The sequence below is a fragment of the Sceloporus undulatus genome, chromosome 5 (assembly GCF_019175285.1).
Source record: "Sceloporus undulatus isolate JIND9_A2432 ecotype Alabama chromosome 5, SceUnd_v1.1, whole genome shotgun sequence".
Lineage (NCBI taxonomy): Eukaryota > Metazoa > Chordata > Lepidosauria > Squamata > Phrynosomatidae > Sceloporus > Sceloporus undulatus.
In genome coordinates, this window is record NC_056526.1 from 143032455 (window position 1) to 143054830 (window position 22376).

General features: G+C 38.6%; 1 protein-coding gene across 2 annotated transcripts in view; it reads right to left on the reverse strand.

The window, feature by feature from the left end:
- The window catches only part of GUCY1A1 (guanylate cyclase 1 soluble subunit alpha 1), a 49831-nt gene that overhangs the window by 25101 nt on the left and 2354 nt on the right, over positions 1 to 22376 (reverse strand). For both annotated transcript variants that reach the window (XM_042468562.1, XM_042468563.1), the window contains exon 2: positions 185 to 585. In XM_042468562.1, coding sequence (XP_042324496.1) covers positions 185 to 430 — 246 coding nt within the window. In that variant the 5' untranslated portion in view covers positions 431 to 585. The remainder of the gene's footprint in view (positions 1 to 184; positions 586 to 22376) is intronic.

Sequence of the window (22376 nt, forward strand, 5' to 3'; positions counted from 1 at the left end):
TTGGTCTTTCAGATGTTTTGGAGTACAACTTCCACATTCACTTACCATGGTTAGTGGGGCCAATGGAAAATGAAACTCAAAAGAATTAGATAGCCATAGCACCCCCAATCCCTATTTAAAAGAGTCTCCCTAAAGATCAGCTGGATGACTTTAATAAAAATATTGTTTTTTAAAATAAAATTACCTCTGGAGATATGAGTTTGCAGATGCTTTCAGCTAAAGTGTGCAGATACACTCTGCTCCTGCTGGTTTTCCTTTGTGGAAGGTCTCCTTGAGTATTCTTCTCTTTGCAGACTGGCAAAGGAGCCTTTGAGCTATTTGGCACTTCAACACATTCTTCCTCATGTTCACCAGAAATGCCACTTTGAGTCAGTAAGGAGAAAGGACACTCGCCAGTTATTTTCAGGTCTTTCAGTTTAGTACAGAACATACTGCACAAGTTCCTTGTTTGACAAAACTGTATCTTTATTTTGTGTTGAACATGTCTTCTCTCTTATCTGATGACAAAAAGCACTAAAGCAGGTGTTGTGCCAAATTATTGGTAACTACAAAATCAAGCACAGGAATCCTTGTAATTTTATATCCCTGCAAAAGAAGAAGAAAAAGAAAAATGAAGGAAACTTGAAGGCACAGTTTTGTATACTTACTAACTTCTTAACAATAACTTTGAGTCAGCAATCTCTGGTTTTGAACAAGTATAATTTCATAGTTAATGTTCAATGTCAACATTCAGGCATCACACAAAACCAGTTTTTCATGATGAGATCAACCTGCAACAAACTACAGGCTCATGGACATCCTACATTCTTGTTTCATCCACAGTAGTTGGAGAAAAGCAAATAGTTAGATTTCATTTTCAATTAACCATAATTTTGCATTGGACCCAAACGCTGTAGTGTGGTTAATGCTAACTATGGTTTACCTGTAACTTGTCACTTGTTTTTTCAAAAAAACCAAAAAACAAACAAACCCCAAGACAAAACAGAAAAGAGTAATGCTTTATGCCTGGCAGTATGCCTGGTAGATGCAATCTTACTGGTGACTCTGTCAACCTCCATGATGATCACTGTTAGGTGGGAAAGGATCAGCAGAATCAAACTAGCTAGCACATCAACCAGCAGTAAAACCAGCACTATTACTGTAGTATCAAATAGCTAAAATGAGATAATAATGTTTAGTATATATAAAGTAAGATATTTTTCTATTAAGCAATATCTGTCTCCTCCAAAGTATCACTTTAATGATTTTGTAAAACCAAAAACAAAATTAACCCATTCTTTTCATCAATGTAACTAATGCTTAGATTTCTATAGCATATAAAATAATAAGCTAACTACCTACGTTTCTTTTATATTTTTCGCACAAGATTATTCTGGGAACTAATGTATAATATCAATGCTAATATTAGGCTAGGGATGGTGGTATTTGACCTCCACATGTGTTATTAGACTACAGCTTCCCCTATCCTTTCTTACATGCTATGTTAGTTGGAGTGATGGGAACTGCAGTCCAACAATATTTGTAGGGCTGGTATCAGCGACTTCATCAAAATCAGGGTAACACTTGGCCACTATTCTTATAATGTCACTGATAATGCAGCAATACATTTGAAACACAGTAAATTGGTATTATTTTATTAGTAACTTTATATGTATCTTTTTATTATAAAATCAGTTATAGCGAAATCATTTCCCTCAATTTTATTTATCCTTCAGCCTATACAAGTGGTTTCTGAGATGCCATGCATGATTTAAATAAACTAAACAACAACAACAAAATGCAATATATGTACATGCATTAATTTATTTTTTATTTAATTATTTTTTCATTTTCACTCAACATTATTCTCTGCTTGGATAGATGCTAAGAAAATTCAACAACAATGAACTAAAGAGAAATGTAGCGCACATGGTGAAACGTGTTATTTTGCTTGTTCTCTGTATAACACTGAAATAATAGCCCAAATGTTATACAGAGAATAAGGCAAATAGCACAAGAACCCAACAGCAGGAGGAAGGCTCATGGTCTTAGATGTCTCTATACTAATGTACAGAGTGTGGAAAATAAACAGGATGAACTTGAACTCTTAGCACAGCAAAGCAAATACAATATAACAGTCACTACTGGAACCTGGTGGGATGAGTCTCATGACTGGAATGTGGTAGCATAGCGGTATAACCTATTTCAGAGGAACAGACAAAACAGAAAGGGAGGTGGAGTAGCATTATATATTAAGGATGTGTACACCTGTGAACAGATCCATGACTTCAATCAAGTTGAAAGCATCTGGGTAAAAATTAGGGGGGACAGAAACAAGAAGGATGTGATGGAGGAGGTCTACTACAGACCACTAAACCAAATTGAGGACTCGGATGTTACCTTCCTGGAACAGATGGCCACAATTCAGAAAGGAGAGATGTAGTAGTAATGGAGGATTTTAACAATCCTGATACAGTCTGCCCTTCCTTTATGCAGGGGATCCGTTCTGGACTCCCCTGCATAAAGGAAATTCTGCCTATGCTCCAGCCCCATTTAAATGAATGGGACTCACGCACGTGGTGGTGCAGTGGCAAGGGTGCATACCATTATTTCTTATGGGATGCGCCGCCCCTTCTCCCAGCATGGCTTTCAGTGTATGCTGAAAGCCGCATAAAGCGCACCCGTGTATAACACGGGTATTTGTTGGAAGTCAAACTCTGTCAAAACATCCTTCTTGTTTCTGTCCCCCTTAATTTTTACCCAGATGCTTTCAACTTGGCTTCCATGACTGAAGTCATGGATCTGTTCACAGGTGTACACTTGCCTTGCGGTCAATTTCATTGCCCATAAGATGGAAGAGACAATTCGAGAATCAGCTATTTTCAATCTGATCCTAACCAATAGTGGTGATCTGGTTAATAGGATGGACATTAATACCAGGAAAGATTCTATAGCAGGTCATTAAACAGACAGTCTTTAAACACTTAGAAAGGAATTCTGTGATTACTGAAAGTTAACATAGGTTTTTCAGAAAGGGGACATGCCAAACTAATCTTATCTCTCTCTCTCTCTCTTTTTTCTCACAAGCTTGGAAGATGAAGGGAATATGTGAATGCAGACTAGAGTATCTTGATTTCAGTAAGGCCTTTGACAAAGTCCCCCATGATATCCTTGCAAACAAGCCAGTAAAATGTGGGCTAGAGAGTGAGACTGCTAGATGGTCTTGTAATTAGTTGACTGACCAAACCCAAAGGGTACTCAACAATGGCTCCTCTTCATCCTGGAGGAACAAGCCAGGTGCCACAGAGTTCTGCCCTTGGTTCAGTGCTATTCAACATCTTTATCAATGACTTGGATGGTAGAATAGAGGGTATGCTTATGAAATATGCAGATGACACTAAATTAGGAGGGATTACAAATACCCCAAAGGACAGAATCAGAATTCAAAATTACTTTAACAGTTTAGTAAGCTGGGCCAAAACTAACAAAATGAATTTCAACTGGAATCTAGGGTATTACACTTGGGCAGTAAAAATGAAATGCACAAATATAGGATGGGTGAAACCTGGCTTGATAGCAGTACATGCCAAAAGGGTCTAGGAGTCTTAGTGGATCACAGGCTGAACACGAGTCAGCAATGTGATACAGCAGCTAAGAAAGCCAATGCAATTCTAGGCTGCATCAATAAGAGTACAGTGTCTAAACTGAGTAAGTAATAGTGCCATTCTATTCTGTTTTGGTCAGACCACAGCTGGAATATTGTGTCCAGTTCTGGGCAACACAATTCAAAAAGGATGTTGAGAAGCTAGTGAACTAGAGGGGGGTGACCAAAATGGTGAAAGGTCTGGAAACCATGCCCCATGAGGAGCAATTTAGGAAGCTGGGAATGTTTAACCTAGAGAAGAGGAGGGTAAGGAGTGACATAATAACCGTGTCATATTGAAGATGGAGCAAGCTTTTTTTATGGTTCTCCAGAGACTAGAAGATGAAGCAACACATTTTAAGCTACAGTGAAAAGAGATCTCATGTAAATATTAGGAAGAGCTTCCTGATGGTAAGAGCTGCATTAGAGAGTGGAGGAGTCACCTTATTTGGAGCTTTTTAAATAGAGGCTGGACAGCCTTCGGTTGGGAATGTTTTAATTGTCTCTTCCTGTATAGCAGGGGTTGGACTCTATGGCCCTTATGGTCTCTTCAAACTCTATTCTATGATTCCATGATTCTATGAAATGTAGTGTACACAGAATAACAGAAAAGTCTTTGGTCCAATCCTCTCTGCAAAGTTAATATCTTTTGTAATGAATACACTAGAAAGGTTAATTCACCTTGTCAGGTTTTGGTCTGCAACAAGTAAGAGCAAAAGCAAGGTGAATGTAAAACAGCATTTCCCACACAAGTCAGAGGTGAGCAACTGTGGCCTCCAGATGTTTATGGACTACAACTTCTATCACCCCTAGCCAACACAGTCAATTGTGAGAAATTATGGAAATGACAGTCTTTGGAGATGTAAAGTTACTCACCCCTGAAATAAATAACAACTCCTCCTAAATGGAACTGAATCATTGTTGACTACCAAATTACCTTCCCAGTTCAACAAAAAAAGGGACAGCCCAGAGACAAAATGTGCACTGTTCTTGTATCACAGAAATAAGTCTACTCTGAAAAAAGAAGCTAGTTGGTACATTGTGACTACTACCTCAAAAAAAAAAAAAGTTCGCCAAAGGTTATTTTAGTTGCCAGGTAACTGAGAGTTATTCCTGGAACAATGAAGCAGAATCAAACTAGTTGAATCTTTCTGGGCAACAAGTATTACATAAACAGTCCAGAGGCCAAACAACTTTATTACAAAGATACATAGCCTGCAGTAACTTTTCCAAGTTCTGTTAAGGTGGGTGCAAGAAAAATTGTTGCATCTTCTTTTCAAAATCTATGGCTGGTATTTGTAACTGTTATGAGCCATGGTTTATTATGTTAGCTAGATATGGTTGGCACTCCATTAAAATAAATCACACATTAAAACACATGATTTCCTTTGATGAAAATCTGTCTTGCCTGTAACTGTCCCCATAGCTGCTAAGATAGTTGCACCTCTTGCAATATTTTATAGAATCACAGAATTGCAGAGTTGGAAGAGACCACAAGGGCCATCCAGTCCAACCCACTGCCATGCAGTATTTTGTCTGTTTATTTTCATAAAGTGGCTGGAAAGCAATATATACAGTATTTGCAGCTGAGAGCAGCAAAATCTCATTGAGACAGAGAGCACATGAAAATGACAGAAGTGCAAACTTAATTAACTACCACTTTGCTACATGCAAATATCTATACAAATAAATATTCTGCATACCAGAGCCAGAAATATACGGTAGCTTTAATTAAATTGTATCTATAATATATTTGTAAGATAGGAAAGTTGGATCTGAAATGCTAGGAATTTTCATAAAATTATAATATATTGAATTGGAATAAAGACTAGATGCAGCAATAAGAAATAGCACACTACCCAAGAGGTTGAGCAACTCTTCAGTTATTAGCAAGAGGCAATGTTCTTTAATTCCTTTGGTTACATCAGAAAATACCACAAGACATAAATAACTCATAGACACTTATTGTTAATTGCACTGTCAGGTTAACTTCCAAGACATCTGTTATTAGCCACCCTATTAAGATTTCGCAAATACAAAGCTGTAGCTTCCTTGACAGAGGGAGTTGTGCAGGTTGTCCCTAAAGAACAGCCTGCAGCCACCCCTTTTAAAGCCAGTTTGGGGGCATGGCAATCACATGTCATGGCCCCAATCTGGGCTTTGTAGGGTGCAAAAAGTGGTTCCTTTTTGTGCCCTACAAAGGGCATGATAGCTGCAGCGCTGTGGCTTTACAGAACTCCTTTGGCGCTGCATTGTGTAGACGCAGTCCCAGAGGAGCTCTGTGATGCTGAGCGCTGTGTGGTGTGGTGCACGGCATCATGCCATCCTGGGGGCAGAGCCGGGATGTGCATCATATTGACGCTATGCTCCAACTCCACTCCCAAGCTAGGCTTTCCCCCTGGTGTGCACAGCCCCGGAGTCTAGCCACATGTAATGCAGTGTAGCAATGTTCCTCTTTTCCTTCTACTTTCCACCTTACCAAGCACTATCATCTTTTCTAATTGGTTGTATTGCCTCATGCCATGTCCAAACTATGATAGCCTCAGTTTAATCCTTTTGGTTTTCTAGGGAGAGTTCACTAGTTTACCCATTTACTAGTCATTTCTAGTAAAACTCTACCCTAGCATCACATTTTGAATGAATTTATTTTCTTCTAGTCATAGATACAACATGGTATAATGTCACAAAAGAAAACAAAATGGCTGAAGAGCTGGAAGAAATGAAGCATGTGGCAATGATTTGTTTCTGACTTAACATTTTGCAAGTCTGAATTCATCAAAAAAGTACTCCATGACATTATAGCATGAGTGTTTGTTTTAAATAATATGGCTTGTATTGTGCCCATGGCATTTACTGTTCCTATGTATCACTTCTCTATGTTGATGTTTTTTGTCACACCATTTTGCTTAGTAGTCATCAAATGCCTAAGCATAGAAACAAATTTTAGATCTCAGGCTCAGTACTTCTCTATTACAGTATGGCACAGCAAAGGCTTCCATCTGAACTATGTGTTTTCCTATTTTGCCTCAGATGCTGCTGCCGAATAACCACAGGAGACCGTGCTGGAGGAAAGGCCACAACTTTATTAAGCAAACCATTGGTAGGGTTGGCACAAAGCATGAGGTCAGGATCTGCAAAATCAAACAACCCCACGTTTGTCTGATTAACCACAACCTGGCACCCACCAGGCACTGGGATGACCTAGGGGCTAAGGAACGCCGTATGACCGCATCTCTGCCATGCGTTCACATATTCGCTAAGCCCCTAGTCACCGGGAGGCGCTCTCGCGTTATGGCCCCCGCAATGGCCATACGCCTGCCCTATTCGCCCCCAGGTCCCGACTGACTCCCAAACCAGAACTCCGTAGCCCTGGTACCACACCGTGCAGATCCTGGCCTATGCTGCCGCCACAAAGGCCGTTCGAAGAACGCCTACCGCCAACCCTGCCAAGAGCGATATAAAAGTTCACTGCAGGGCCAAGTGCGGATGAACAAAACCAGCGAAGGCCTTGATCTCCAAATTCCAATAGTCCTGATATCCTGTACAGGCATACGAGCCTGAGAGACAGCAGTGGCCACACCATTGCAGTAAGAATGACCTCCAAAATTGTCAGCTGGGAGACCCAATCCTAATGCAGTCATTCTTAGCACAGCAACACATGGTACCTGTACAAAGGTAAACCAACCAAATGTACAAACAAAATTGACAACCATAGGCCAAGATTCCCAAAGACTGAATGGCCTAGATTACCCATGCAAATGAGCCACGATGGTGACGCAACACCACTGTTTGCCCAACTCCCAATTGATCGCACTCGGACCAGCAAATAAAAGGACATACCATGCTTCAAAAGGCAATGACAGAAGCACAAGTGTCCTCCCAGCAAATCGCTCTTGGACCCAGCTACCAATTCACCCAACCTGAATGACAATGGGACCACCGCAACTGAGTACAAATTACTTGCTGAATTACATACACATGCAATTGTATACAATAACTCGATAATATAAGATAACAAAATGGCTGCAAGGCCATAGTACCAAATTCAAACATTATACAATGGCTTATGTATAAATCTCAGGATATTTGTAGCATGCAATCTTAAGGCCATATCAGAGCACACCAATGGCCTTGAAAATACACACAACCCAATGCTCCCAGCTGCATCAGAGTGGACCTGCAACTTATCACCCAAGCATCAGGACCTTTACCAAATGGCATTCCCATCAAAACCTTTTAGGAACTGAACCAAATCAGCAGCTCATCATACATATAGCTCTGGACATATTACATACTGATGTAAAAAACTTAGGGCCCGCCAGAGCTCAGGCTAGCCTGGCTCAAGAGGCTATACTAGGAGCCACCACCTTGCAAGTAAAGTAAAGGTGACCCAACAAAACTGAACATGTTTTAGCGTGAGCTGGGGACACCCACAGCACATCCCAGCAAATAACACAGCTTAGCAAACTATCATGAAGCTGCGAGGAGAGGCCAATAACAAAATCCAAAGAAAGCCCAAGAAGGACATGTGGGAAACAGGACCCTCGGCCAGAAAGCAGCCAACTGAACCCGAGATCCAGAAGCCAATAATGTAAAGATATTAAACAACTCACATTTCAAAAGGTACTAAAAGTCTCAAAGGCTGCATGGCCTTGTTGAAATACCAGTTACCATCGAACTGGAAACCCGAAAGATGAAAATCATCAGGATGGACAGGGAGTATGCTATTAAGACACCGACGTAAAGAAACTTTCTACACAAAAGACAAGATACCTCCAAAAATTAGAAGAGAAACAAAATTCAAGACCTCTTAGAGACTCAGTTTTCATTGTGACCATTCTATTGATGCCACAATTTTTCCATATGGAACATGTCAAAACTATTTTTAATGGTTAACTGGAGGTTAATTTGCACTCTTAAAATTCAGTGACACAACATCCTTCTCATTTCATGCTTACTTAGTAGTTTTGCAATGTGAACAAGATATGATCTGTAGGTACTTATTTAATTACATATTAGGAGGAAAATTAATTTCCAGAAATCTGGAGTCTGGGCTTACATGGTTATCATTGTCTGAAGATTATTATTTGATTACATGTCTCCAGGAATCACAGCAGAAATATGGATATATCCAGTGTCCTAAAGACTCAACTTCTGGTGCTCTGGGAGGAGATGGGTAAGGCAGTCCCTGTCCCACACCAGGTGACACCAACCTCAGTAATGTCACTGTCACAATCCAAATCAGAATGGAACAACAACAAAAAAACCAGAAATTTTTTTTTAACAAAAAAGTAGATCTAGTAATTCTGGATCTTGACAATTATTACATTTGGGGTTTGGGAATTTTTCTAGGGAGAAGGGGTGGGGAAGGAGAGGAAAACAGAGACAGATAGAAAGAAATGACACATCACACTGACTGAGCCTATCTGAACCTGCCTGCCTGCCTGCTTGAACTTGAGTCAGAACATGATGGATTTTAAAAACTTATTTGCTATACAATAATCCTTACTGAAATAAAGCAGACAATGGCCTGTTACAGACTGCCAAAATAAATCTGCTTCGGGTCTCTTTGGAGGTATGCTATTTAAATGATGCATGGGTCCTAAGAGTCCGGAGGTCGCACCAAAGCCACACTCCATTCCTAAGCACTGGAGTGCAGCTTTGGTGCAGCTTCCGGATTCTTAGGATGCATGCATCATTTAAACAGCATACCTCCAAAGAGACCTGAAACAGCTTTATTTTGGCAGTCTGTAACAGGCCAATGTTTTTGCAAGTGCTGAGGGGCAATGGAGAAGTCATTGTTTCACAGGAAAAAATATTATTTCAAACTGTTTGAACAATTAGCTCCCACAGCATGCTAGACAGAGAATTTTAAAATCCTGTTTATAGGCTACATGGCTTGCAGTGCATCAGCGTGACAACAGGAAAAAGTTGCCAAAGCTACACAATACTGTTTGATTAAAAAGACAAAATTCCACACATAACATTAGAGATGTGAGAGTGTTACTATTTGATTTAGGATGGCAAATATTTTCCACTGGCTTGCAATTACTCCTAAAATGAATCCATGGTGAAAAAGTATATAAATGTGCACACAGACAAAAACACACAATCACTGTCTAGAATATTTGCATTTCAAGATGTGATGAATAAACTGGAGAACATATATTTCAGCATAAATCAACCAGTAATTCTGAAGTAAAACATGCATTCCCAAGCAGAACACTTCACCAGTTGGAAGGGGAGGACTGAGACAAAATGGCACATGATTGCAGCAGATTTTTGATTAAATCTTCCAACATTTTCATTTTTAGTTCAAAGTAGTCACAGGGAGCTCTACATTGGCATGGACCAACAGCACAGGGGAAGAAGGAAAAAACTCTGCCAGATTAATAGTACCAGGGGGTTAAAACAGCATGTGGGAGGGATTTAGCACTCCTCTCCCAGGGCCTCAGCTCCAATATAATTCAAACACAGCTACTGTTCATTAAAAATGAAAATTATGTTGAGATCCAATCACATCTCCAATTGTGTATGTGTTGTTTGGCATTTGGAGAATTTTGTAATAATTAAGTTAGAATAAGACTACACTTGCGCATGCATTTTTGATACCAAAGTCCTTGAGGCTGACATTTTGAGAACAGAGTAAGAATTAGTGACCCCTTCCCCTCTAGAACAAGAGGTATACATATACCTTTGTAACACAACTGTACAACAGTTCAACAGCTATGGTAGGTCCTTTGCCAGTATCAGCCACAGGAAGCATAACTAAGCAAAGTTTTACTGTGGGTTGCCAATTAGTTTCCCAGTTGCATACAAGGTGCTTGCACTTATCTTTAATGCCTCTATGGCCTGGTGTGCAGGTACTTGAAAGACCACCTTCTCCCACTATCTTATTTGTTTTGTCAAGCTAGTTAGCTATTCAGTTATGAGAGATAATATCCAGCTTCCAACTCAACTAGACTGGATGGAAAAATCTCAAAAAATTATGAATAAAGCAATATTTAAAACAAATTACAAATACTAAATCAGGAGAAGACTTACAAGAAGTCAACAGCAATTTAGCATTCAAAACAAAAAAACAAGGAAATCAGTTCCCCAATAAATGCTTAATGTACTTTTTTTGCTTGAAGAATATAAAAAGGCATCATTAGATGCCCTACATCTCCAGTGGCCTCAAATATATATATATTCTGTACACATTTCTGGTACAAGCAGTTGAGGGATGATATTGCACTTCCTCTCTCTTTTCACCAATCACATGGGTTTGTTTCATCACACCCATTTATGTGTTGCTAAGTCTTACACAGAGTAACAGTGTGTGTATAAATGTTACCGTAGACTAGGGATTCACCCAATCCACTTTGTTCGCACCACACTATCTTTTGTTCCTGTTTGTGTTGTACTGAAATTATCAAATATATGAAAGCTACTTATGTTCTATCATGATTCAGTTATCTCCATCTGTGTAGTCATTGTATACTTGAGGTTTTAATTAATGGATACAGAAATATAAGACCACCATCTAAATCTTCCTCAGCTATCTTACACTGATCAATACTTGAACACTTTAGCATTGCAAAATATTTTCAGCAAAAGCGTGTGAGGAAGATCTTGCTAAATCAGACTGCATTTACACAGATATACAGCAATGCTCTTCTTTCCCAAAGGGCATATTATTAACTATATTAATCATCTGTAGTCAATGGAAGCCTTTGGCTTGGAAAGGTATTATCTAATTACTATTTGCTTTGTCTAGGCCAGGAAGCAATCAATGTGTTTTAGATTCAGTGCATAGATTAATTCAAGTATGACTGTTTTTAAACTGCATCCCTCTATTTACTGCATACATAAGCAATCCTGATCATTTTAATTTTAGTTTTTTTTAATCCATCTTTCTTTAAAAGCAGTGACATTATGATTGACACTGCACCTTTTATATGATCACCTAGCTTTGTTTCTATAGAAATATTATTTTGCAATATTGTCATAAAGCTAAAGAAAATAAGGGCCAAATAATATGTCCCAGTGCCAGACAAAAGTTTATTTTTATCTCTCTGTCAGGTAGAATCTACCCTATACACATACAATATTAAGGGCACTGTGTGTCACTCTAATAGTGAAAAAAGATGTTTGTGGCAAGGATGAAAATTACCTCCAGTAACTCTCATTTACCAGTTTGCCTTGTTGTGCTTGTGTGCCTTCCAGTCATTTCCAACTTATAGCAATCCCAAGATGAACCTAACACAGGATTTTCTTGGCATGAATGGTCCAGAGTGGGCTTTGCCTTCCTTTGAGACTGAGAGACTATGGCATGCCCAAGGTAACCCAGTGGGTTTCCATGGCCAAGTGAGGATTCAAACCCTGGTCTCCAGAGCCCATCACTCAAACCACTACACCAGCTTGCTAACAAAATCAAACTAGGTTTGAGAAAAGAGCTTTGAGCAGTGGATGCAACAAGTACGTATTATTGCCCGTCTTCCACATCCTCCTTTTACTGTTAACAAAACAATCTGGGTTGGTATGTGAACAAGGCAATAGCCAGTGAGATAGCAGAGCCAAAGCTTGCAGATTCAAAACACCAAGCCATGTTGATTAGCAGGGGTGATACCATCATCTTCCATTCCCCTTAACCTTCCTTCTTTCCTTTAATTTTAACTGCAATCCTCACAATAGCTAGAGAGACAATGGAATGTCCCACCAATTGTGAACTATCTTTGTCAGGCTGCAAACATGGCTTGGTCTTCAATGAACATTTCAAACCCATTACCTTTACAAAGGAGCTATTCCTGGTGCAGATGAAACTGCTAGAACGTGTTTGTTGATACAGACCAAACTCTGCTTGCATTTTTGGACAGTTCTTTGGGGAGCTGCTATGGAACTGTCATGGTGAGCTTCAGCATTTCAAAATTCACCACTATGACTGTCTTGTCATATTAGCATGTCCTTAAGAGACTGGCTCAGATTTGGACATGTTGGTGTCTGAGAAATCGGGGAACCCAAACGATGTATTCAGAGTGCTGTGATCCCAGATCTTTCTTCCTCTTTGTCACCTCTCTCACACAAAAAAATTCCTTGATGCAAAAAAAGTTTCCCTTGGGCATAAATTGCAGAGTGGGAATTGCAAGCCAGGTTTAGCCACAGAAACCTGATATCCAAGTAAGTACAAGAAAGAATTTTATGAAAGAAAATTGGCTATTTACAGAATATATAGAAATGAAAGATTCAAATAAGAGAAAGACTGTTGTTGTTTTGTGTGTTCAATCATTTCCGACCTATGGTAACGCTAAGGCACATCTATCATGGGGTTTTCCAGAAAAGATTTGTTCAGAGGGGATCTGCTTTTGCCTTCGCCAGGGGCTGAGAGAATGTGACATGTCCAAGGTCACTTAGTGGGTTTCCATGGCTGAGCAGGGATTCAAACCCTGCTCTCTAGAGTCCTAGTCCAACATTTAAACCACTACACTATTGGCTCTAGAAAAAGGCTATACAGTGGATCCTTGTTATACGCTGGGGTTTGGTTCCAAGATCCCCCGTGTATAACAAAATCCGTGTATGCTCAAGTCCCATAAAGTATAATGACATAGCAAAATGGTGTCCCTAATTAAAAATGGAACATCAAGGTAAATTTATACTTTTTTGGAACATTTTCAAACCGTGTATGCTTAAATCCGTGTATAAAAAATCCGTGTATAAGAAGGGCCGACTGTATATATTTCCTAAATTTTGAGGATTCTTACACATTTTAGGAATCTCTTCCCATACAAACGATTTTTAAGACATTACAGTGGGAGACTAGACAGTAGCAAGATAAAGGTCTTATGACTTTGGTCTGTTTTTAGTTATTATTTTTATTTCAACACTTTATTTCATAAAAACTGAATAATACTAACACAAATTGTTTAACACAAAAATCCAGGTATGTAAATATATAGGATGCTCAGGACAGAGGAGATTTGTATCACCTGATGATTTGGGATGCATTAGTATGGTCATGATTACTAATTTATATCAGTTATGTATTCCTTTTTTAAAGAAAAGAATGTTACTTTAAAATATCAACAAAATACCATCTGTGGCACCACCCTAACAATATTCTGAGTTTCCAATTGATCCAGGTTAACTCATGAACATATTTAAGAAAGTGAACCACAGACTGAGATTCCTGCCTGCTTGCCTCCAATTAAATGTTACCTCTTTTGTTCTAAAAGATTTTCTGTCCAGTGTTCTAAGTGTGGTGTAGTCTGCAGCATCCAGCTCTGTAAAAAATTGATTGCTGAATCCACCCTGCTATTTCTTTATTTCTGGTCAGTTTTAACATACCCCCGCCCCCAAATAAAAAAGATTGGAGGGGAATCTAGCATATCAACTATTAGGATCCATTAAGATGTCATGAAAAGAAACGTTAGAATTATTAAAGAATTTTAATTAGAGGCATATGTCAAAAGAAAAGGAATAGCAGTCCCACTGGAGAAAAAAAAAATCTAGTCAGGTTTGCCTCTAGGATTAAGCATTTCTATACTTTATACATACAATTTGATGTTTATGTAATTATTTTTTAAGATTACTGCTTTAAGTCAAGTCTTCTGACTAATTTTATACCTGTGTTTGACAACCAAGAATAGCCATATGAGCACATACTACTGTAGACACAAGAGAATGCAAATCCTTTCAGCTTGCTTTGGAATTGGGTCAGTGATTATAAGCATCAGTGGAAACCTCTAAAAAGCAAAAACAAAACAGACTCATCTTTTCAGAGAGGTCTAAACTGGCTAGTAATGTTTATGGCACCTCAACAAATTGCTTTAAAATTTCATAGCTTTCTACCATACCAGTAACTGTTTGGCACCAATTTCAGCTCAGACAGATAGCTAACCAACTCTAGGAAACTCAAAACAATCTGTATCAAGTGCAGAGTTTTAATGCAGTCTTTTAGTCATCCTGTCTTTATCTTATACTGAGATCACAGGTTTTCCTCATAAAAGTCACAGTATTAACCAAAAACCTAAAAAAAAACCCCACTAAAATATAATTGTAATTATGGGAAACACTTCTTCTTCATTACTTGGGAGATGCCATCCATTTTGTTCAAGAACTAATCTACTTGCATTATAAACAAATGGTTTTTAACAAAAAGGTTCTTTTAATGTAGTTGAAATACTGCCATTCTCTTGCACAGAATGCCTTTTAAAAAACAAAGAAAATTCACTGATTCTCTGAATATAAATATGTATTCATATTTAACACTGTTCTATATTCTCCAATTCTCCAAGCAATAAGAAATCAGGCAGCAAACAAATTTTTACTAGGTCAGTTATGTTATGAAGCCAAAGTACTACATAGGTGTTGTGCTTTTTAATGATGAGTTTGTTTAAATACATGTAGTAATGGGATGGGTGAGGAGCAGAAATGTGAAGGAACACCAGTGGACAAAAGCAGCAGGACTTTCCAAAGACTTGGGCCTCATCTGCACTGCAGAAATAATGCAATTTGATACCACTTGGTCATGCCTCATTACTATGGAATTCTGGGTATTTTTAAATTTGTTGTGGCAAATCCTAGAATTCCACAGCACGGAGACATGGCAGTTAAAGCAGTGTCAAACTGCATTACTTCTGTAGTGCAGATGAGGCTTTAGCCTTTTAAGATATCAATTCCCAAACTCAAACTGGTTCTCTTGGTGCCTATATTCAAAACTGTCTCCTTTTCCCGTTTCTTGATACAGATTCTATGGGGTAATGGGTTTCAGACCCCCTCCCCACAATGAATAGCATTCTGTGAAAAACAAGTGTGTAGCTTAAATAAGGACCAGTAGTAGCCAAAGATATTCAAACCTTGTTCCATGCTACCATATCCATTACAATGCTATTAAATACCCTGAACTCATGGGAATGGCAATAAAGACAAACAAAGACAGTAACCTCTTCATAAATATTATTTTATAGCATTTAGGAAGTGTACTCTAAAAGCTTCTTTACTAAACTGGGCAAGTAGAATTTTTCACCCAAATTTTATCAACATAACAACTGCATCCTTAATTTCTTTCAGTGGACACATCAGAGCAAGAGGACACTTTGTATCAGCAAAGAACTGTATATATGTACATAAATACACCCATGCATAAATATACAGAGCAATTTTTCCCCTTTTAGGATCTGCCATGATAAAACTGAATTATTTTCTTCTGGAAGTACCTAGGAACTTTAGCATAACAGCTGATAGCAAAAGGTAAAGAAATAGCTGTAAATGTTTTGTTTCATATTTTTTTCAAAAACTGTCCATGATTACTATACCCTGCTTTTCAAAATATGGAAACATAATACAATACTATTTTTCTCTTCACCTTTCATGTTCATCTTCATTGCTGCACACTCCTTTCTATTGTAATTCACATAAAAAAGAATTTGGCTGAATTGAATGGAACTTTGGCTTCAATTAAACCTGTTCAAAAATTTAAAGCATTCTATAACCCCTTTTATTTCATTGCCAGGAAGTTGTAACTATACCACTAGTTTATCTCTAATAAATTTACTTCAATAGTTATGAAGATTGTGTTTCGGAGGAGGGGGATCCACAATTGTACAAGAGTGAAAACTCAGAAGAATGATTTTATCATAGTTCATATAACACTTCAGCAGCTATCAAGTGTCTATGTTGCTATAAAAACACTTATAATTTCAAAACAAATATAGTTACTATTCTTTAGGAAGGAACACAACCCTGTACTTTGATTTACTGTCTCTGGACACAGACGGCACAAATGTCTTATCTATATTCATGAAATATTTTGTTCTTTTTTTATTTAATTGCTTCGGTTCATACTCAGTTATGATTAACTTGCTCCTGCAGAGAAAATGTCAGAAACATACTTACTTGAAAGAAAATAAATATTTGCCTCAGCCTTTAGGTTCTAAAACATGGCTGGGTGGGTAAATTATCATTCCCCTTCATGCTCAGCATGGTACAGGATGTGAAGAATGCTTTCATATAAAGATTCATACATATATACTTACAAAATGAACTGCAGCAGGGAGAAATAGCTAACACCCCAGGACAGGATCAAAATTCAAAATGACCTCAATAGGCTAGAAAGCTGGGCCAAAGCTAACAAAATGAACTTCGACAGGGAGAAATGTAAGGTACTGCACTTAGGGCGGAAAATTGAAATGTATAGCTATAGGATGGGGGACACCTGGCTTAACAAGACTACATGTAAAAGGAATCTAGGAGTCCTAGTAGACCAGAAGTTGAACATGAGTCAACAGTCTGATGTGATAGCTAAAAAGGCCAATGAAATTCTAGGCTGCATCAACAGAAGTATAGTGCCTAGATCAAGGGAAGTAATAGTAGCACTCTATTCTTCTTTGGTCATGCCCCACATGGAATACTGTGTCCAGTTCTGGCACCACAATTCAAAAAGGATGTTGAGAAACTGGAGTGTGTCCAAAGGAGGACGATTAAAATGGTGAAGGTCTGGAAACCATGCCCTATAAGAAATGACTTAGAGAGCTGGGGATGTTTAGCGTAGAGAAGGTTAAGAGGTGAGATGATAGCCCTGTTTAAGTGTTTGAAGGGGTGTCACACTGACGATGGAGCAAGCTTGTTTTCTGCTGCTCCAGGAAATAGAACATGGAACAGTGGGTTCAAACTAAAGGAAAAGAGATTCCACCTAAACATTAGGAAGAACGTCCTTGCAGTAAGGGCTGTTTGACAGTGGAAGACACTCCCCGGGAGTGTGGTGGAGTCTCCTTCTTTGGAGGTTTTTAAGCAGAGACTGGATGGCCATCTGTCAGGGATGCTTTGATTATAAGTTCCTGCATGACAGGGGATTGGACTAGGTGGCACTTGCAGTCTCTTTCAATTCTATGGTTCTATGATTCTATTATATGTTCTATAAACAAGATTCTTTCTGTATGCTACTGAGAGGTGTGTGCATGTCTGTATGCCTTCAAGTCACCTATCAACTTATGGTAACACCAGGAATTTTACAGGATTTTCTTAGACAAGGAATACTCAGAGGCAGTTTACCTGCTATTTCCTCTGAAATGTAACCTACAGTACCTAGTATACATTGGTAGTATCCCATTCAAGTACTAATCAGGGCTGACCCTGCTTAGATTCCAAGATCAGAAGGCATCTGGTACCTTTAGGGTATTTAAGCCTTTGCCACTGAAAGAACTGGATGGATAATATGGATGAGGTAAACATGTTGTGATGCAATGCTGCATCTATTTTGGGAAGGCCATGCATCAGCCCAAAACTCATTCCAAAATCCCACTATGAACTGAATTTATATACTGGTATCAAAAGGCCCTAAGGCCTTTTAATTTCAATGATATCAACTCCCAACCATGCAGATTTGGGACTGGTGTGAAGATAGAATTTTACAGCTTTGAGATTCCAAGCAATGTCTTCTGAAACACTGTAAAGAGGCTTTAATAAAGCCAGAGATCACTAGGGCCCAAAACACATGGCAGAAACAATCCAATTTGGGACTGCTTTAACGGCCCTGGCTCTATGCTAGGAAACTCTGGAAACCGTAGTTTTGTGAGACTCTGTCAGAGAGCTCTGGTGCCAAAATAAACTACAATCCAGGATTCCCTAGCACTGAGCCAGGGCAGTTAAAGCGGTCTCAAATTGAATTATTTTTGCAGTGTGTTTTGGACCTTGGTTTCTGCATCAGTTGTACAAGAGTTATTTGAGGTTACATCAAACAGGGGTCAATATGAAAAGGGGGTAAGAGAAACAGGAAGAAGTGAGTGGGCTTTGTGTCTTTAAATACCATTGTAATGAATTATTGTGATGTAGGAGAAACATGGTTTCTCATGGATTGTCTCCCAGTTAATGCTATTGACATTGAATAAAACAATACAGTGGACCCTTGGTATACGCTGGGGTTTGGTTCCAAGATCCCCCGTGTATAACAAAATCCGTGTATGCTCAAGTCCCATTAGATATAATGACATAGCAAAATGGTGTCCCTAATAAAAAATGGAACATCAAGGTTTGATATTTGAAATTTATACTTTTTTTAACATTTTCAAACCGTGTATGCTTGAATACGTGTATAACAAATCCGTGTATAAGAAGGGCCGACTGTATTTTTATTAAAGAGGAAAAGGCCTCAAACAATTGTTAATTATAAGCCATTGCAAGTATACTCAGCTGCATTATATCCTGATATTTTTTTCATTATTGCACAACCATTACTTGCATATTCTACTATCATAAGAAATAAACCACAAAGAATCATCATGATATAATCATCCAATGACCCCTTTCCACTTTCTTGTCTCTTTTCCTTCCCTCCTGGGAATGTAGATTGAAAGGATTTCTTTGGCTACTCTGCTCTTAAAAATAATGATCAACTCAGCTGTTAGAGCATCTCATCCTATCTTTCATTAGCAGTCTTTCTGGTCTTCTCATGATTGACAAGAACATGATCTCAGGGCCTGAAGCTCCAGAATCAAAGCAATGCATACAATTTGGAGGAATAAAGTTAAATAGTGGCTGTGGGGGGAGGGGAGTTAAAATAACTTGGAAAAATTAGAAATATAATGTATAGCTATCGAATCATTAGATAGATAGTAGATATGAAAATAGATATTACAACTTCTTGAAGACATTTTATTTATTTATTTTTTTAAATGTTTTATCTTAGTCCATCTGAAACAGCAGCTTATATAAGAAGCCATGTTTGCAGAAGCTTTTATCTCTACAAGAGCTGTTGGCATCAGTTTACAAAACATAAAATGAGGCAGCACCATTTGGTTTAATTCATTTGTCCCACTCCTCTATATTTTCTACATTTTTATAGCTACTCATGAAAACCACTACTGACCATTTTGGTTACAAAAATAATTAATGACCCATTTCCCATTCTGAATTCACAATACTGAATTCTACAGACAGACAATAAAATCTGAAACATTCCAAGCTTGATCTTCATTATTCTAACTAAACAACAGTAGAAGGGTTGCTGTGTGGGAGCTAAAAGTGTTGTTGATGCAAAAAAGAGAAAGAAAGAAAGAAAGAAAGAATCAAGAGATCAGGCAGCTGTTAGCATGGTGATCCCACTGAAGAAATAAATCAGAACTGGTGATGTCTCTTCTATGAATACAGACAGCTAGGAAAATAATATCAGCCATAACACCTTTATCGCACGTGGATATTAATTGTTCTTGTTTTTTGTTTAAAAAAAACACCCTGAAACAACTTGACTTGTTCCTTCAGTGAATTAGGGAGTTACAGACATTACAATGTTACTTTGCTGGTCCTTTAAAATTTCTCACAAATATTTCTTATTAGCATAATTCTATGCCACATTGTTCTGATTTTACAAAGCAGAATATTTTAAGGCAAAAAGCTTTGTTCTCTCTATGAACATTACAGTGCCTGTCAAAACGTAAAATAACACACATGCAAAAGCCAGCAAATGGCAGCCCGCAAAGACGGTATAACAAAGTCACAAAGGTTTTATGCTGGCATCTTAATATTCATAGAAAGCATTGTACTAAAGTTTTTGTGGACCGAACCCACTCTGTTAGATGCACATGATAAGGAAGGCTCAGGAATGTTTTTACTATAAATGTATTAGTCCACAGTGTCTTTCCCATATATAATCACTCAATAATGTTGACAGAAAATTAACAGCAAACCATATTAAAGGAACATTTAGAATGGTTCCATACTGAATTAAAAATGGGTAGGATCAGCTGAGAAGGGAAGGAACTTTTAGCTTACTCTTGAAACCTTTGTCACTTTCACCTTAGGAACAACTACGGACTGAAAAGGCAAAGACAGCATTAGAACCATTAGCTCCCCCACCCCACTCCATAGCAACTGTGAATTCAAATAGCCAGTACAGCACCAGAAACAATAGAGAAGTCCTTCCTAAACCTGAATTCTGGCCACCCATCCAGCAATCCATTGACATACTAAGCAACTGAGAAAGTAATATAGTCCTAACTCCTTGCTTTCACTCTTCCACTAATACATCTTTCCAAAGACAACAGCATCTAAAGGAGAGGAGAGATATAATACATCAATTGGGGTTGGGTTCAATACAAACTCTTTGTCTTGGCTTGCTGAAAACACCACTGCAACAGGATATAAAATCACAGTTGAAAACATGCAGCATTTTGCCAAGTACAACTCTTCTTGTCTAGATTGCACACTACATTTCAAGGTTTAGAGAACAATTATGGCATTTCTTGACATTACGAAAAGGGGAATTGAGTACTAATGCTTGGAATTCACCTGTATGTTGGATGTTTAATAATGCAGCCTGAATAAAAGATATATTTCAGAGCCAAGTGCAGAATTCAGAGGAGGAAGGACTGGTAGGGAGGGTTTTCCCAAACTTGTTCTGTGCCTTTTCTCAGCTGGTAAATTGCACTCTCAGCTAGAGCTGCGGACTAATCAGAAATAAACCAGGCTTGCCTTATTCTAACACTTTTAACAGCTTTCTGATGCATAAATATCTGAAGGCGAAGCTTTTCACAACTCTGAACTGTGGACTTCCTTTTCCCTGGAGAAAAGGACAGCACGTTTTTACCCTTCTACACCGAGGGGAAAGGAGACCTTATTTTAGAGTGTTGTGCTTTCTCCTTTTCATTTCCCTTTATTATTAAGAGCACTTGAGAATGTGCCCCTTTTCCCTGCTCAATTTCTCTTTCGAATGGCTAGTTCTGATTTATAACTGCTTCTTTCACGTGATATCACTTTAAATTGTTGCTTGATCACAATGCTTGATCACAGTATGGTGTTGTGGTTAGGAATCCCAAATTTAAGACTGGAGATTGAAATTCCTGCCCATCCAGGAATCTCACTGGGCCAGTCTCTGGGTCAGTCTCTTTGACCCTCACTCACCTCACAAGGTCGTGTGTGTGTGTAGTGCTGTAGGCTCAGAATCAAGGAAGGAACTGGTAGAGTCATCTCTGAGTAACTAAGCAGGGTAAGTCCTGGTTAGCACTTGGATGGGAGACAACCATGAAATATCAGGTGCTGTAGGCTTCATTTCAGATGAAGCCCTATGAAATCCATGGGGTTGCAAGAAGTTGGCAGGTGACTTGAAGGCACATACGTACTGTTGTTGGGTGCTTTCAGTCATGGTGTTTTCTTGGTAAGTTTCTTCAGAGGGGAATTGCCATTGCCATCCTCTGAGACTGAGAGACTGTGACTTGCCTAAAGTCACCCAGTGGGTTTCATGGCTCAGCCGGTATTCAAACCCTGGTCTCCAGAGTTGTAGTCCAATACTCAAACCATGACAATAAGGCCATATATATTATCCAATACATGGTGTATTAGAGTATACACGGTGTATACTCTCAAGTATGCGGTGTAGTGGTTTGAGTGTTGGACTAGGACTTTGGAGATCAGGGTTCGAATCCATGTTCAGCCATCGAAACCCACTGGGTGACCTTGGGCAAGTCACACTGTCTCAGCCTCAGAGGAAGATGGTAAGGGCAAACCTCCCCTGAACAAATATTGCCAAGAAAACCCCAGGATAGGGTCACCGTAAGCCAGGCCTGACTTGAAGGCTAATAATAATAATAATAATAATAATAATTATTATTATTATTATTATTATTATTTTATTTCTTTCCCACCTCTCCTCAGGGCTGGAGGCAGTTGTAGCATGTTAAAACACACACACACACACACACACACACACACACACAATTAAAAACCCATGAACCCATTTGAATTGTAGCTATTCTACCCATTGGAGATAGATTGAGGCTCTTCCATC